The 18,341-nt window shown below is 52.2% G+C and overlaps 1 protein-coding gene across 1 annotated transcript in view; it reads right to left on the bottom strand.

Moving 5' to 3' along the window:
* Window positions 1-1,201: 1,201 nt before the first annotated feature.
* Window positions 1,202-18,341, bottom strand: part of Ass1 (argininosuccinate synthase 1) — a 48,658-nt gene continuing 31,518 nt past the window's right edge. Inside the window, exons 13-16 of the mRNA XM_050155398.1 lie at window positions 12,110-12,241; window positions 7,324-7,480; window positions 2,861-2,926; window positions 1,202-1,485 (exon numbers count right to left, since the gene is read on the bottom strand). Coding sequence (XP_050011355.1) covers window positions 1,440-1,485; window positions 2,861-2,926; window positions 7,324-7,480; window positions 12,110-12,241 — 401 coding nt within the window. The 3' untranslated portion in view covers window positions 1,202-1,439. The remainder of the gene's footprint in view (window positions 1,486-2,860; window positions 2,927-7,323; window positions 7,481-12,109; window positions 12,242-18,341) is intronic.

The raw sequence follows: 18,341 nt of genomic DNA, 5'->3' as shown, positions 1-18,341 counted from the left end.
CAGGGGCCTGCTGCCACGCCTGGCAGGTTGAGTTGGATTGACTCCTGCAAGCTGCCTTCTGGCTTCCACACGCACACTGCAACATGATTGCATTCCTCATAATAAATAAAGGTAAACCTTTAAACCCCCTCCCCCAAGATGAGGGGACTCCGGTGACTAACAGCCTGGAGCAGGAGGTTTCACAGTTTACTTAGGTGGACCAGCAATCCCGTGGCTCCTCTTGGGTACTGGGATGGCAGGTGGCTTCCAGGCTTTTTATATATATAGGCTTTGGGGATTCGAACTCAGAGCCTCACTTCCATGCATGCCAAACCATCACCCCAGGTCCCGTCTCCTTCTTTGTCTGGCACCCAGGATATCTAGGGTCTTATCTTCACTTCTGACCAGGTGCACAGGCTAACTAACTCCTGGGGCTAAGATTCAGTTCAGGTCTCTGGCCATGCAGCCTGGGCACCTCAAAGAGCGTTTAAATTCTGCTTCTTCGGGCTGGAGAGATGGCTCAGAGGTTAAGAGCACTGACTGCTCTTTCAGAGGTATTGAGTTCAATTCCCAGCAACCACATGGTAGCTCACAGCCATCTGTAATGAGATCTGGTGCCCTCTTCTGGTATGCAAACATACATGGAAGGAATGTTGTATACATAATAAATAAATAAATCTTTTTAAAAAATTCTGCATATTCCTCTCTTTCTAGGCTTCTCTAAAGCCACTCAGCTGTGCTGGGGACATTTGACATGGTGGCGGCGTCACCATATACAAGACTTTCAAGTGCAAGGGCTGGCAACATGCTCTCAAATACAGCTAAGGAGTGGCAGAACCTCCGGCGGCCTGGAGACTGTCCACCCCAGGAGTGTGGAGAGATGCCCCAGTGGGGAAGCGCTTAAAAGTGCTTACTGTTCTCACAAAGAACCAAACTTGGTTCTTAGCATCCATGTCTGATGGCTCACAATGTCCTGTGACTCCAGCACCAGGAGATTCAGTGCTTCAGAGATCTGTGGGCACCTACCTGCACTCATGTGCACCCCCACCCCCAGTGTGTGCATGTGAGTGTGTGTATGCATATGTGTGTGTACATACACACACATATAGGTATATATGTATGTATGCATATGTGTGTATGTATAACATAAAACATTGTTTAAAGGAAGACACGGAGGTCGGGCTAGGCGTGAGCACACATGCACACAGGCAGAGACAAAGACTAATGTGGCTTCTTTTAATTGCCATTTTACGCTCTCTGCAGCTGCCCCCACCCTCCCCTTCCCTGGGATGACCATTTTGTAGGCTATGGGGGACTAGGGAACAAAGCCTGGGGTGGGGGGGCACCCAGCAGCCCCAGTCAGGTGGTGGGAGAACAAGCCACAGTTACGAATTTATCACAATTAGCACTAAAGCCTGGGAGAGCTGCAGAGTGGGAGGCCAGCTCCTCTTTGTCAGGGTCTATTTGCCGGTGACCTTGCTCTGAAGGCGATGGTATTCCTTCAGCCTGTAAACCAGATGGAAAACAAAGAAAAATGTAATTTCACAATAACAACATGTGCTCCCTTCAATTAATTCAGGCGGGATGGGGGCGGTGGGGGCAGCTGTTTGTTAAGATGTGTGTGAAGTTGTCTTTTTCTTCGGTCCCCTCTCCTGCCCTAGCCTCCCCTGGCTCCTCCAATCAGGATAATGTAATTAATTTATCAGAGGGGGGAAACATTGTTTGTCATTGTTGAAGATAAAGCATTTAACAGGCAATAGGAGAAATGAAGAGGCCATTATGTTCTGGCCTTTTCAATAGGTTTATGGGGTTATAAACTACTGGCAGCAGGAGGCAGAAGGTGGAGGGGTCTGGGAAGTCTGGCTGCAGAGGTCTCTGCAGACCTGGGGTGGCTCCCGGGAACCAAGGCATGATGCTAGTCAGGAGAGGCCATCTCTGTCTTCCCGACACAACCCCATGCGTCAGGAGCTGGCAATGGAAAACCCAGAGTTGGTCTTCCTCACTCAGCACCACTGACTCTGTGTGACTCTCGTCGAGTTATTTAACTATTCTGGGCCCGGGTCTGAGGAACTTTCAAAATCTCTGCACAAATTAAAATAAACTAGGGGCTGGCAAGATGGCTTAGTGAGTAAAGGTGCTTGCTGCCAAGTTTTAAGGTCTGAGTTTGAAACCTCGGGCCTGCACGGTGGAAGGCGAGAACTGGCCTTCCAAAGTGGTCTTTGACTTCCATATACAAAAAGCATACACATAAATAAAATAAAAAATTTAAAAAGAACTAAAACAAACTAGGAAAGAGCCCAGGAACAGCTGTCACAATGACCTCGCTTTGAGCACAGCAGCCCTGGGGGGGAGGGGGTGGCAAGCTGCTGAGCCCTGCTGTGTACCAGCATCTGTAGCTGTGAGCTTGATTCCCATAGGCTCCTGTGAGAACGTCATCACACCCGTGGGGCAGGGGTACCCACCCTCCTGGAGCTTGGGGTGGGGTCTGAGACTCCGGGTCCAAGTAACTTCAGGTATTGCATACGACCTCCAGGCCTCAGTGACTTGATGCCTTGACCTCCAGCTGGGGACAGTGACGTAAAGATTCTTTTGCCTTTCCGGCCATTTCCCTATATTGTCTGTACAGTCTAGGAGCTCACAGTGTCCTTGTGACTGGAGGCATTAGGGCAATTGTTAGAGGCCAGGATAGAATCCAGGGAGTCAAATGTTCACTCCCTCAGATTCTGTTGCCTATCAGGCCTGCTGAGAATGGAAACTTTTTGGGTGGAGGAGCTACAGGTGGATGGACAGGGACATGGTGCGCGAGGGGTCAGCGGAACATCAGACCCTGCTGCCTATAGCCGGAGACCTCTGATGATCGGCATGGCCCAGAGTCTCTCACCTGAGCGAGTTGATGTTGATGAAGCCAGTAGCATCAATGGGCTCATAATCGCCCTGCACGTTCATGCTGTGAAGAAAGAGTGGAGCTTAGCGATGCCCGGCCACTCCCCGCTGCCCAGCCCCCCTCTGTTCAGCATATTCTGGGAGCTCTGCACTGGGTCAGGTGCCATGCCAGCAGCTGACGGCCAAGTAGCGCCCAGAAGCCTCTACCCTGAGTACAAAGAGGCACCAGGTTGAGTCCCAGCTCGGCTAACTCTGGGTCTGTGAATTCCTCCTGCCATTTGTAAACTGAGGTCCTCCACAGAGCCTGAAACGGCCTACAACATCCGATGGTTTACAGACTGGAGCAGATGATGGGCTTCCTGGGAGGCATTTACAGCACGGAATCCCATAGAGTCACCTTCACCCTGGTTTGTCAAACCATGCAGACCTTACAGAACCATCCTGACCCAGATACCCATGGTCTGACAGTATCTGTCATCTGCTGAGCTCAGTAAAGCTGTCCTCCCCTATGCAGCTCCACCCATAGCAGCATCCTCCCTGGCAGCCATCCAGGACTGGCGACTATGCCTGCCAGCCAACTCAGAGAGCCCAGGGAAGCATGCCGGTTCCCGGCGATGAATGTGCACCTTGGGAATGTGAATACCAGTGACTCTCATCATTGTCAAGGGCTCACATGAAGTCATGGAGCTAGAACATGGCAAGCACTTGCTATGACTGACATCCCATCCATCCGTCTGTCCATCCGTCCGTCCGTCCATCCATCTTTCATTCATTCAGACATTTTTTAAGCACTCTTGGGCCAGCTGGGCCAGGGCAAGTGGTGGTGGTGCATGTCTTTAAATCCCAGCACTCAAGAGACAGAGACAGGCATATTTCTGTGAGTTTGAGGCTGACCTGGTCTACAGAGCAAGTACCAGGACAGCCAGGGCTACATAGGAAATCCCTGTCTCGAAAAACAAACAAACAACCAAAACAAAACAACAACAACAAAAGAGCGTCACAGGCTACAGGCGCAAATACCACTGTCACCCCAGCACCTGGATAAGTTAGGCTTTCGGGGCCCTGCAGTCTGTTACCCCTGACTTCCATGTTGTTCTTTATCATGCCCTTGTCTTTAGTCTGGCACAGTGCCGGCCTCACAGCAAAGCAATCTCAAGGTTCCTGAGGACAAGGAGATGGCCTATCTCCTCAGGAGTCCTTTCCAAGAGGTAAGACTGGGAAGCAGGTGAGAAGTACCTGCCACCATGGGACCCAAAGTCACGCCTCTCGTGAGAAGTACCTGCCACCACGTGACTGAGGTCATGCCTCTGGTTCTCTGAAACACCCCCACTCCCATTTCTGGTGGCCCTGGTTTTGCACATTCAAGGGAAGTGTTATACCGCTGAGCCACACCTCCAATTTAACTCTGAACCTTTTCTAAGGACAAATGAGGAAAGGTGGCCTCACCTATAACCCCAGCACCAGGGTTGAGAGGTGAAAGCTAGCCTAGGCTACATACCTAGCAAAACCCTGTCTCTTCACCTTCGTCTCCCCCTAAAAACCAAAAGGAGTCTCTGTCCATGTCCCATGGGAGCCTTGAGTTTTAACCTTGATGTTTTTCAGGTCTCAAAGTCACCCCATGCTCTGCCTTCCATGACCTTTCTCTTGATTTCCCTTTCTTCTCCAGAGTTCCCTTTGAGGTTTGGGTCCTGATGACACCAGGAGCTAACCAGTGACCAGTGTGCTCCCTCAGGAGAAGAGGATGTCAGGCGAGCACTGGGCTTCCTTCATTGTGCCTATATAGTCAGGAACGGCTGGTCTAGACTAGGGTACCAATTTGTGCAATTATAGTCAACAAGCTTTGCTTGCCTGGGTTCATTTGCAGCGCTAGGAACACACAAGCTAGCATCACTTGCTCTCCACCTCCTGTCAAGCGGGCTCTGGAAACCCAGCCTCACCTCTGTCCAAAGTCCTTGCCTTTAGTTACCGTCCTGGGAGCAGGCTGGTCACGGAGCCCTTCCCTCATCCCGGGCCATAGGGCCTTTCCCCCTTCACCTCCACGTCTCCCAAGTCAAAACAAACTCTCTAGATCACAGACCAGAGGAGGTAGAGGCTGAAGGACAGGAGTTCAAGGTCATCCTCTTATACTGAATCTGCAGAAGCCTGGGCTACACAAGACCTCATCACAAAAACAAACAAACAGAAACAACAAAACCCTCCCCGCATCCAAGACAAGCTGGACAAACAGCTCGAGGAGTCCCGCAGAGAGGGCCCCATCAAGGACAGACCTGCCCCGTGAGGCTGCCCAGAGTCCCAAGCCGTGCTTGTTTGGGAACGGAAAGCCTCTTTTTTGAATAGTGCTTTGGTGCGTATGGGGGGGGGGGGGTGGAAACAGAGTTTACAATGATTTTTTTTTACCGCCTCTGACGGTCTACAGAAAAACCTCTGTGCTTTTATTTTTGCTCATTCGAGTGGCTCTGACCTGCTCTGTAATTACATTACTTTCTACCTACTGCGCCCGGCATTTCCAGCTCTGCTACCTCTCGCAGCTTCCTCGCTGGTCCCTGTGACGCTGTCACTCAAGGGCTTTCAAGTCAGCGATGTAGAAATCAAAAAGAAAAGGGAAATGGTCGGAGACGCAGTGAGAATAACTGCTTCTGCTTTTCTCTTTTTTCCCCCCTTTCCCTTTTTACTTTATTCATTTAATCTCCCTGAGTGAGACTGTAAGGTTTAATGAAGGGTTGGGCAGGTTATTAGAGGCTGTTCATTTGGAGGGGGAGGGGAGAAAGAGCCAGAGAGAGAAAGAGAGAAGATAATTTGACATTTACCCCGACTGATCTAAACTGATTCGGTTATATTTATGGCTTATAAAGTGTTTAGAGAGATTGAAGTGGGGGGGGAGGAAACTCAATATGGCAGAGAGAGGGGAAGGAGAAAAATAATATTGACTGCCAAACAAAACTCGTTCTTAATTCCAAGTGGTCCCTGGGAGGGCAGGGCAGGCCTTGCCTGAGCCAGCTGGGGCTAGGGTCCTCCTCAGGTCGTTCTGCCTGGCTCTGTGGGCTTGTCCCCATCCACAGCCTGGCCAAGTGACGCCCAGGGGACATGGCTGGGCTTCCCAGGGCAGGCTACCCTTAGTCACAATCAAACCTTGTGTCTCCCTTGTCTTCCAAGTCAAAACAAACTCTAGGCATTGATGTGGAGGAGTTTAGAACGTATCAGCTTAGCTAGCTCACTATCTGCCATAGGTTTCCCTAACATCAGTCACCCTTGGCTTGGTCCTCCCAGAAGGAAGCTCCTTGAGACTCTCCTTCTGAGTTCCCTACTCACCTCCCTCGGCTTTAGGTGGCCCCTTCTGTCCATAGAGAACAACAGGCTTGAGGCCCTCCAATGTCACTCTATTCTGTACTCATTGCCCAAAAACAGACAAGATGGGTTCTCCTGGGCTATCTCAGATAAGACTCACACTCAAGGTGCTTGTCACTTACCTCTCACCTCCCTCAGCACTTACTCCCGTACAGCTTGGGTGTGGGTCAGTGGCTGAGCACTGCCGGGTGAGAGCCTTGGGTTCTATTGGCACCACTGAGGAAAATGCGCGCCCCCCCTTATGCCTTGTCATCCCTAGTGTTCCTGCACTTCCCCCTCCACTTCCAGTACAACTCCTAAAGGTGGGTTGACTCATGTGCTTTTCTGTTATCACCAACCCAGTCCAGCCTGCCAGCATCTCTCTAGCACCCTTGTGACCACCCCTTGCCAGTGTCCGCCCTTGCCAGTGAGAACCCGTACCTCAGAGCAGACACAAGGACCAGAAGATCCGATCCTGTCCTCCTTATTATCTAGCTCAATCTCTTAACCTGGCTTCTCAGTTTCCTCTCTCCCAGGTGTCCTTGCAAGTCTGGATTTTCCCAAGCTCTTCCCAGGCTCAGAATCAGAGGTGCTGCCCCTGGAGTCTACCAAACCCTCCAGGAGAATTCCTATCAAGGAAGTTGCTCCACAGCCTAACTTTTATACCCAGCCAGACTATCTTGCTTCTTTTCCAACTCTGCAATTTTTCCTAATTCCATATTTCAGCCTGCCTGGCTTCCTTTCCTTTGTTGTCTCATTTTTTGAGTCAGTCTCCTGTGGCTCAGAATGATTTTTCATTTGCATCAGAAAATGACATTGAACTACTGATCCTCCTGCTTCTACGTCCTGAGTGCTAGGATGATGCCACCACCACACCCAGCTTGTGCGGCGCTGGAGCTGGAACCTAGGGCTTCATGTAAGCAGGCACTCTACCAACCGAGCCCCATCCCTAGCCCATGGCTGTCATTTGAATGACACTTTCCTCCCCAAATGGCCTATTGTGGGGTCCATGATGTTACAGATATCTGTCCATCATAACCATTCCCCTGGTCTCCCACAGAGAGCTCGACATGAAATCAACAAGAATGTGCTGGGAAAGCTGCCCAGAGATGACGGGCTGCGGCACCGGGAACCTACCTCACCAGCTCTTCATTGTACAGCGAGAGTGGAGACTCCCGGCCAAGGATGTACACCTGGCCCTTGAAGACGGACACCTGCACCTTCCCTTCCACCCGCTCCTGGGACTTGGCGATGCAGTGGCGGACAAATTCACACTCAGGGCTGTGCCAGAAACCTGTGGGGAGGAAACCACAAAGGTGTTGGGAGGGTCCCGCTGGGCCTCAGGCTGGGGCACAGGAAGGATGGGGATAGAGGAGGAGAACTCCAGGCTTTATCCTGTGATGGTCTGGGACTCAGGTCTGCCTTACTCACTTGTGAGTGCTGGCGTGTGTCACTGTTAATGCACTGAGGAACCCACAGTTGTGCCCCATTCCATAAACATGCAAGGGATACATGGGTCAAGAAGTGACCTCTTTGTCCCCCAAAGGCAATCACTGCATAAGGGTCAGGAGGAGGAATACCCCTGCCTCATGCAGGTGTCACAGGAGTCACAGAAAGACCTGGCCCTGACTCATGGGTGCTCCACTTTGGTGAGGACGATAGGAATCTTCTGATTGGGCTCAGAGGCACATGTCATGGGGCTAAGAAGTGAGGGTATCCAGGGCTGTCACCCTGGTTTGTGGTCAGACAGGCCATGGGCTCCATGATCTTCTGCTGTTTCCCTTCTTGCTAAGTGGGAATACCACAGCCCGTGCACCCAAACGCATGGGGTATGTGGCGCTCCTTTGAGTGGCGCCCTGGGCAGACCCCTGAACTGTTCTCTCTGCCCCGTGAATATTACCAGATGTATATCATCAAGTCAGCTCACAGACAACCTTACAGCCTGGGGACAAGAACTCAGAGAGCCTGTATTTCCACAGAAGGAGAGAAGAGTTTGTTCAAGCTGACAGAGGCTGTAAGTGTGGCCTGGATTGGGCTAGATGGTACGGACTGTCTGCTGTGATGACAGGCGCTTTCCTCTCTATGACTAGAGCACTGGCTGTTTGCACACGGTGTTGAAGGCTATAGGGGACTAGGGAACAAAGTACACGTCCTCCCCCTAGAGCCCACTGTCCTTGGACAGCCACCCTTTTGGGTAAGAGCAGGGAGCCTGGGACTGAGGGACAGCAGGTGGCTGGAGTCAGGATTGGGGGAAGGGCAGGCTAGGCACAAGGTTTTTTTTTTTAAAGAACCAGGAAGGTGAGCCCACCTGGGCAGCTGCAGGGGCCAGATGGCCTGCGATCTCCTGCCTTGATAAGATGGTAGGTCAGCAGGGCCCAGCTACAGTTAGAGGCCTAGAGGGGACAGCACGGGGAAGAGGGAGGCTCAGTCTGGTGTGTGTGTGTGTGTGTGTGTGTGTGTGTGTGTATGAGAGAGACAGAGAAAGAGAAAGAGAGAGAGAAGGAGAGAGAGAGAAAGACAGAGAGAAGGAGAGAGAGAGGAAGAGAGAGAAAGACAGAGAGAGAGAGAGAGAGAGAGAGCGAGCACCAGACAGGGAGATAGCCTCCACCATGTTAGTTCACAGGTCACTTCTACCGCGACACAGGATAGACCTCCTCAGGACTGTTTTCCCCAGTACATAGCAAGATATGATTACTTAACTGCTCTTCAGGAATGTGTGGATCCAATGAGAATTTAACTCTGCTGTTTAAACACTGTGTGACCTCTGGCAGCCCCTCACTGTCACTGTCTTCTCTGGGAGACAGGCCCAGAGAAGGAAAGGACTTGTCCAAAGTCACACAGTAGGATCATGGCAGATTCCAGGTCTGATGGAATACTTCTAAACAAGGGACTTTAAAGACGCACCATTGGATTTTTTGGGCAGGGACATGCCCCCATCTCTGCAGCCTGCCTAGAGTCTGCTTTTCTCAGTTGGGATAATTAGCCCATTATCCTCCCAGGCTGGGAGGCTGGGAGATGGAGCTGGAGACAGAAAGAGCAGAGAGCAGTGTAGGAGCCACTGGCCCCTGCTATGGCCCCTGCTGTTTCTTGGGATCTGTGTCTGTAGCCCATAGAGGTCTTTGACTCAAGTTTCTTTTCCCAGTGGACCCAGCCTGAAATGGGCCAGTGAGCCTGGTCCCACTGTATAAAGGAGATCCTGCATGTCCAGGCCTGTGAGGGGCTTGGGGTTGAGCTGCAGAGGGTGTCCCTCTCCTAGGCCTGGGATACAGGCCCCATTTCTGATGGGGACAAATGTCAGTTAAAGTTGTAATTATATCTTCATGTTGAAGACAGGTGAGGGGGCCCCATGTCTACTGGGTGGGCTACAGCTGCCAACTAAGATGTTCGACCAGGCCCCTTTTTTTGGGGGGGGGGTGTCCTGAAGGCTGACCTGGAAGAAGAGAGTATCCCCGAACCCCACGTAGCCAGTAAGGAACTCTGGAAATGGAGAAGGCAGAGGGAGATAGCAAGGTGGACGGAGACTCACAAAGACAGGGGGACAGTGGTCCTGGAATCCTGTGAACCCAGGAGCTGGACTTCCTATGTCCGCCCAGTCTCCCCATTTGTGTCTTGAGGCCACATAAAATAAACTGCTACAGCAAAGAGGCGGGCTGTGAACCAGGGGTAATCAGTGGGCGGGGATCAGCACGTCTTCGGCCTGGCACCTTTGAAATTTACAGGAGGGGAAACTGAGGTCCAGGGGCTAAGATCATTCAGCCAACTAAAGGCAAAGCCTCCCAGCTCCCACACTGGAAACCACACCAGGCCTTAGTGATGTAGCACTTGCTGGCACTGTCCCTGATGCACAGTGCATCCATGCCCTTGGCCCCTAGGGTCGCCATTTCTACTCTTCAGACAGGGAAGCTGAGGAGCAGAGAGGGTAAGGGACAGCATCCAGCTAAGCTGGGTCTACAGCACCTCTCCTTCCAGCAATGGACCAATCAAACAGCACTTTGGACCTCCAGAGGGCTGGCTTTGACCTCTGTGGACACCTGGACATTACAGGACTCAGGCAGAGTTAATATCAGCAGTAATGACCTGGTCTAAGCCTTGCTCCTCTCGCTACTCCAGGGTTTTGTTTCCTTTGAAAGCTCCTAATCGCTCAGCCTCATTTTGGGATTTACGGGGCTCATTGCTGGCTGACAGAGCAGGGACTTAGCCCAGGCACAGAGCCTGCAGTCAGGACTTCTGTGTCTTGCAGCACCCCCCGACCATTTCTTGCTAGCTAGCAGCTTCCCAGGTCCCGTGGGAGTGACCCTGGCTTTTGAAGCCAACCAGTCTCAGGCTCGGCCACTGTAAATTATCAGCCATAAAAACTTTGATTAAATATCTTCGTCTGCCTGGGCCTCAGTGCCCCACCTCTGTGCAGCCGAAGTCAGGTAAAACTCATTAGGTACCTAGCCCAGCGCCAGCAGGACAGTGACAGATGCTGACACCGTGGGGCCCGGAAGCGCGCTCTCGCTCTCTCTCTCTCTCTCTCTCTCTCTCTCTCTCTCTCTCTCTCTCTCTGTCCTCTGCCTGACTTGGCCCTCAGGGATGCCTCCTGGGCTCTCAGGCCAGGTGCTCTCTGCCCTCCCTCACACCCTGCCACGTCTTAATGTCAATCCCACTTTGTAACCAAAATCCACCTTTCAGCACTGAGATCCCGCAGAGCCCGTAGGAAACAATGATATTTAAACACCTGTCTGTACCTGGAGAGGGGGAGATTGGGCTTCAAAGCTGCAAGAACAATGGCAGCAAGAAGGAAAGCCAGCCAGTCGAGTCAGCGTGCTCTCCTGAGACCCTGGGATGAATTCCAGCAGGCCCGGGAGGATGGGAAGGGGACAGGCGTGACCAGAGGGCTCGGCCAGGTGCCCGCGATCGACATACTCTATCCAGAGACCCAGACTTCCGGTCCTCAGAGCTGCCAAGGTTGGCAGTCTGACGGGATCCCCCAAACTTACAGACAAGATCAGGAAATGCCTCCTAAAAAAGAGTGTGGGTGTGTACGCATGCGAGCGTGGGTTGCAGGTGTGCAATAGCACACTCAGCTCTGTTTTGCTCTTTGTAAAGACAGAGTCTCACTGTGTAGCCCAGGCTTGCCTCAAACTCACAGATGAGGAGTGCTGGGATGATAGGCTGTGTCATCACACCCAGGACCAGTGTCACCGTTACAGCTGTGTGCACCTCCAGGTCTCTGCCACCACAGCTCAAACAGCTGTCCCAGATCACAGGGACATGAAGGCTGTGTCCCTTGGAACTATTTATGGATTTGAATTTCATAATTTCCATATGTCATGAAAGGTTTTTTCCCCTTTTCAACCTTTTAAAAGTTTAAAAGAAAAAAGCTTAAAATGACTCTTAGCTCACAAGTTGAAGAAAATTGGGCAACAGTGGGGGTTGGCATGGACTCCGGCTTAAGACCCTTGGTTGCCATGAAGACTGTATGTGCCGTCTAGAGTCTGGGTCCTGGAGCGGGCACTGCTCGTCTGGAGGATGTGGCCACACATGTTGGGTACACATGTCCCCCTCTGTTGTCCCCCACTGGAGGTCAGTAGGGAGCATCTCCTATGGACAGACTAGCAGGGTCCCCCTCCCCCTCCCCACTCCTTGCTTGCTCCCCTATCTGTAAAATGAGCTGCGGATGACCTGGGAGACTTGTGGGAACAATGCAGGTTGTCCATACATCTTGCCAATACCCATACCTGTTGGATTCAGGCTGGCTAACACTGGTAATGACGCAGAGTCCTTCTCTGACACTGGGGACAGAAGAGCACTGAAAAGGCCAATCCCACTGTCCCTTCTGCTCCCTCACCCTGGGCCCAACCCCTCCGCTCCTACTTCTGAGTTCTGAAGGAGATGGGGCCTGAGGGTGGGGCTCTGGGGACAGCTGAGTTGTACGTACCCGTGTACACGAGCTCTGCGAATTTGAGGCCCAGGCCCTGCTTGATTTTGCGTACTTCCCGATCCATGGTGAAGGCCTCTATGTCTAAATGAGCGTGGTAAAGGATGGTCCCTGCTGGGGTCTCGTAGATACCTAGCCATTTTTCCAGGCAGGGGGAAAAAGAGAAAAAAAGAAAGAAACACATGAAACCCAAACTGTCAGCAAATGACAAAAAAAAAAAAAAAGAAAGAAAGAAAAAAATAATGACTTGTCTGACAGGAGAGAAGCCGGTCGGACCCATTCACTCCCAGCTTGCTGCAAAATGCGTCTGTCATTATGTTCATGCTGGGGCCACGACAGTCCACTCTGCGGCTTGTGGAGAAAATGTCTAGATGCCCCCTTTGAAGAGGCCCTCAGACGTGGGAAAATGACAGGGTTTCTGAGCAGCGCACCCCCTCCCCAATGCATGCCCACCGGCCTGCAGTTGAAAACCTGTAATTAAACCAACTACAGTGGAGCCCAGGGCCCCAAATATCCCTTCCTTCCTTCCACCAGGGAGTCTGGGGAGGGGGAGACCGCTGCGTGCACACACACATGAACATGTAAGCACACACACATGTCTCTCCAGAGATCGCCGGGTTGCTTAGGGCTTGAGCAGCGGCTCCACTGTACAGATGGGGAAGCCGAGCCCCTGAAAATGGACTTGCCAGAGAGGGAATGGAATCCAGGCCCCTGGATCCCTGATCTGTGCGACACAGAGGTGCCAAGAGGCAGGACTCTCTCTACCTGTTCTGGAGCCAGGCCCTGCTCTGGTATGGCCTTGGACAGAACCTGTGTCCACTGTCCTGATGGAGGAGGGACAGGAGCAGTACCTTCCCCTTGAACCTTTTCTTCTCAACACACAAAGCTGAAGAGAGCTTTTCAGCTGTCCTGGCAACTCGCTACCATCTTCCCACACTGATTCACACATGTACACCAGCACTGTTTGTTCACAAACCCAGCCACAGTGCCATGCTAGCCAATCCCCAAGCTCTACAGAGCACTGATGGAGGCTGAGGAAGGAGGAACACAAACTCAAGGCTAGCCTGGGCGCTGTGTGATGAGACCCTATCTCAGAGACAACAAGCAGGCAGGCTCCATAGGACAGGGTTTGCCTAAGAGGCCTGAGGCCCTGGTCCTGGGATCCACCCCAGCACCATACAAACTGGTGTAAAAGAACAACACTGTAATCCAAGTACTTGGGAGGTGGAGACAAGCAGGACCACAAGTTCAAAGTCGCCCTTAGCTACAGAGCAAATTCAAGGCCAGCCTGGGCTATAGAAGATCCCATCTCAAAACTACTGAAGTCCACCAAATGAAATAAACCTGTTCTATAAGGCCAAATCCTGCATTCCTCCATTTCCAGAGGTGCAAATAGCAGGTGGCTGCTGGGGCGTAGGGAAATGAGGGGCAAATATTTAAAGGGGATAGCATTCCAGTCCGAGCAAGTGAAAAAGCCCCCCGAGAGGAAGGTGGTAATGTACACGTGTTAATGTCACCAGGCTGCGCACCTGAGCTGGGCATGGTAGCACCTTTAATCCCAGCACCCAGGAGGCAGAGTCAGGTGGGTCTCTGAGTTTCAAGTCTGCCAAAGCTATAGAGAGAGACCCTGTCTCTAAAAGAAGTTATGTTGTCTTTATTTTTATGATAGTTTAAAAATGCTTAACACACATAACACACACACCCATATCCCTCTTACTTGTGAGGCTGCCATTCTAGACAATGTCCTCCACCTTCCTGAATCTCCCTGTGACCTCGCTCCCCACCACACCCTGGATGTCCTCACATTTGTGCTCTAGACCTCCGAGGCCCCCGGGTCTTCTCATTTCCATAGCAACGTCCAGGGAGTCAGAAAGGCAGCTGGAGGCAGTGACAGGCAGGGTGACCAAGAAAAGCCACTGCTGACAGCCTGAGGGCAGGAAACCCAAGACCTCAGCAGGGAGTAGCTGATCCTGGTGGGATGTGCCTGTAATTCCATCACCAAGGAGGTAGAGCCAGGTGGTGGAGGCTGTTAGTTCGAGACCTACCTAGGCCTCAGAGCACAACAGTGTCTAAAAACAGCCACTAGTGACCCATAACAGAGAAAACCAAAAACAAAGTGATAGGGCGCTTGCCCGGCATACACCCTGGGTTCACCTCAGTACTGCAACCCCTCCCCAACAACTCCGATAACTTTCTGAGCTGGATGTGTAGTTCTACATCTGTAATCCCAGCACTTGGGAGGCTTGGAGGTAGAGGCCAGAGGATCAGGAGTTCAAGGCCAGCTTGGTTACCTGAGATTCTGCCTCAAAAAATAAACCATGACCAAACAAGACCCAACATCACAATTCTAAGCACAGAGGTTGAAGTCAGTCCTTGGGGCAGGATGGCTCCACCTACCAGTGTCTTTGGATGCTCCCAAGTCACTAGGAAAGGCCCAGTGACCCAGCAGGCTGTTCAGAAAGACAGATAGATGCAGGAAGTACCTGCCTCCAAAATGGCAGTGATAAAATAAGGTTCAAGGCGGGTTCTGTCACCCTAGGAAGACCAACAATGTGACAAAGTGACTTTGCACAACCTGTGGGTCACCTCTGGATACAGAGCAGGGACCTTGTGAGGATCTATTTTGTCATAGCTTGGAGACGCCTGTCCTCACACCGGCTATAGGTAGTGGTGGTGGCAGCATCCCAGGCCTGATGCCTCCATGTTCTCAAGTTCTGGGGCCCCAGATGCCCTCTTTGCAAGTCTCTCCTTCCCAAGCCACTGGGGACACAGCCAAGCTGTCTGTCCATAGCTGGAGTTGGAACCAGAAATCTCAGCCACTTGACATTGCATCTGGCTTGACTGTGTGGCCTTGGTCCCACTCAGCGCCCTCTCTGAGCCCCGACAGGAAAACAGGAAGTTGCTAAGTGGCTGCGTCTTACAGGCTAACCTCTGACATGCCCCGAGAGCAAGCATCGAGATTCACAACCAGTCCTGGAGAGAACCACTGAGGTGTCTCCACAGCATCACCCTCAACAGTCCAGGAGGAGGAGAACGCAGGCAGTGTCTAGGATTCTGGAAAGAGCCACCAGGGGCCCAAGGTATGACGGTACTGCCCATGTCTGGTGTCCCTCAGAAAATGAGACCAGTGGCACCAGCAGCAAAGAGTGGTCAGAAGGGCGGGCAGAACCCGTCTCCCTTAGAGCTCTCAGCACCAGCCTCACGGTTGTCAGCCGGCAGCTGGAAGGTCACAGGCGTACAGCAAAGTCCTAGCCAAGAGATGTGAGCACAATTAATATTCCCGATCACATCCCAGGTGGTCTCAAAGTTAATTGTGACTGATCAAAAGGCTTGGTTTTAGTTCTCGTGTGTGTGTGTGTGTGTGTGTGTGTGTGTATTTTAAAGCTATCCACTCTCTTGGCAGGGACAGGGGATACAGATGATTTCTGTATTTCTTCTGAGAGAGAAAAAAAAAAACCGGTGACAGAAACCTGATTCTAAAAGACTATGGATTTGGGGGCTTTTGACAGTCGGCATACAAACCACCGTGCAAAGAGGAGGAAATGACAGCTGAACTGCGCGGCTGTGGAATAGACAACAGATATCTTCAGAGTGACACGCACCGCGGTTCCAAGTGTCTATTTTCATCTCCCCGTGTTTACGGGAAAGACAGAGGTGTCAGCAGCCCTCTGTGGAGCAGCTTCAATCACACCCTAATTGCTGTTAGGAAAGGTGGGGGGCTGGGGAGGCCAAGGAGCAGGGGTGCTGGGAAGTGGAGAGTGGACCAAGAGGAAAAGGTGGGGACCACACAGCCGCAGCAGCTCAAATTTTTATCAGTTCAAGACTGAGGCTTGGCTTGGGCTGAGAACTGTGCTAGAAATGAAATAGCCTCTACCAAACACGTAGGAGTCAGGCTAGGGGCTAGGGTACTTGAACCCAAGGCTCTGACACCCAGGGAAGGGACTGGGAGGTGGACGGGTATTGACTGGAGCCCCAGGTCTCCTTTCTTAGGTACTAGGGACAAGACTGGAGATGGTTGCCATGGTGACGAGAAACAAGTCAGGGTGGGAGTCTAAGCTATTCTCTAGGCTCTTGTGCCCAGGTGGCCCATCCTGTGGATCAGACTGGGTCTCTGAGACTAGCTGCTGGGCCGAGTCTCCTGCTTCACAAGTCTGCTCTTGCTCTCTGTCTGTCATACTCCATGTGAGCACAGCTTCTGGGAGGGCGGCAGGGGGTGCTGGATAGACAGGCAGGAAGGCTGGATCAAAGGGCAAGCGAGTTGTTACTCTCTTGGAAATGAAGTTCAGGGGGCAAGTGGGAGAGAGAGTGGGAAGATAAAGGAAAGGAGGAAGCTTGCGAGAGAAGATGCTGACCAGGTCCGGTGGGCGGAGGTGGGGGGCCAGCAGCGAGGGGAGAAAAGGCCAGCATGGGGAGACAGGGGTGGGGTGGGTGAGCAGCCATGAAGGGAAGGCCAGGCCAGTGGGACAAGGCAGAAGGGGAGAGGGCTTGAGAGCCAGGCCAGAGAGGCTGAGGTAAAGGACACATAGAGGCAGGCAGGAGGGACAGACACAGCCAGGAGACTCCTTCCTGGGCTCCCTCCTGCCTGCCTCCTCCTTCTCTTCCCTACTGATTTAATTTACTTCACTTAATTAGCCCCCCTCCAGAGTTAAAAAGATAATGTGATAAGGAGGAGGGAATAGGCAAAAAACAGAGAAGCCACTCCGTGAGGCTCTCCCAGCCTGCAGTCCTTGACCCTACGGTTCCCCACAGGGCCTTCCAGCCAGGCCACCCAGACCCAGGGTGCTATGCTGCCCAATTCCCTAGGCTCCTGCCCCCTAAGAAAAAAAAATCAGGCTCTTAATGAATGTCAATTACCAGCTTTGTAAAATCAATACAAATGACATTTCCCCCCACATACACGGAGATCCGGAACACCCCAGCTCTGCCCTCGGCATAATCAATGATTAACAGTCTTGCTGTCACTGTACACCTAATAAACTCCTCAAGGGGAGTCCATAGGACCCTCATTAATTGTCTGTTTTTGCTTTCACAGAGAAATGTTGGGCGTGCAGAAATAAAAACAGGATACCCTAAAATTACCAAGCATAAAAACTGGCAAGCGAGGACTCCTGGGGAGCTCCCCTAGGCTGGCCCCTTCCTTCTGAAGAAGGAAAGCAACTTGCCTAAGGTCACGTAGCAATCTCCCTCCCTGAGACTGTAAAATCCTGAGCTTTTAGAGACACCCACTGTATCTAGGCAGAGTTGAGGACTGAGCGCCAGGCTTCTCTATGGACTGGCTCTAGGAGCCAATCCGGTTGGGACACACTTGATTTCATGCTGTGGCTCTTCTGGGGGTCTCTATCAGGAGGGTGGCCTACCTTCAGGACACAGCACCCAAACCCATCTCACACGTGAAGAAGTCAAGGCTCACTGATTCTCAATGGAGACGAAGTCAGGACCAGGACTTGGGCTGGGTGCCAAAGCCTTGGCCTTCAACGTTAGGTCTTCAGAGAGCCCGCCAACCACTAGGCCAGCTGTCTCCTCCAGCCCCTGCCTTCTCCATCCTCTCAGTCCATCCCAGTTTCAACCAGGTGGGAGATATTCCACCGCCATCGTCTCCAGCTTCTCTACCCTGACTGCTGCAGGCCAGGCCTTTATCATCACCCCCTCCCTCTCAGTTTTGTTTCTCTGAGCGGCAGGACGACATTTCAGTCGGGTCTGGCCAACCCTTATCTTCCCGGGAAAGGACATCAGTAACTAGCCTGTTAGATTGGCAGCCCCCCCCCCCCCCCGCCCCCAGTAGCACTGAGCTGCATTTGGATCAACGGGACATTGCCGCAACCAGTGATATCCTCCACGGGCCCAGGAAGGGTCTGATGGGTATCTGACATACCTGAGTTGCACTGGATCCCAGAAGGTGTAAGGCTGCTTTTGTGCTCCCCCAGAATCCCCTGGGGACTGAAGCCACTGATGAACCACCTCCACAGAAGCTGTGCATACTATCGTGGGTAGATTCGAACCTGGATCTGTCCATCTCCACACCCTAGGCTCTCAGACCTCCTCCCCTGGCCTCCCTGGGCGGATACCCCTCTGAATCCTGCCTGTAACTTGGAGTAAGCCCTTGCCCCGTCAGGGTCTTGGTGTGCCCATCTGTAAAACTAGGTGCTAGTTTCTCCCAAGGCCCCAAGTGGAGCTGCCTTGGAGGAATTCCTTTGTGTGGCTCTCAAGGGCAGGTGGAGACAAAGGGGCATTT

Source organism: Alexandromys fortis, unplaced genomic scaffold (assembly GCF_014885135.2).
Source record: "Alexandromys fortis isolate MF-2015 unplaced genomic scaffold, M_Fortis_MF-2015_v1.1 scaffold_72, whole genome shotgun sequence".
NCBI lineage: Eukaryota > Metazoa > Chordata > Mammalia > Rodentia > Cricetidae > Alexandromys > Alexandromys fortis.
Note: the sequence above shows the minus strand (reverse complement) of the source record. Positions and strands in the feature narration are given on the sequence as shown.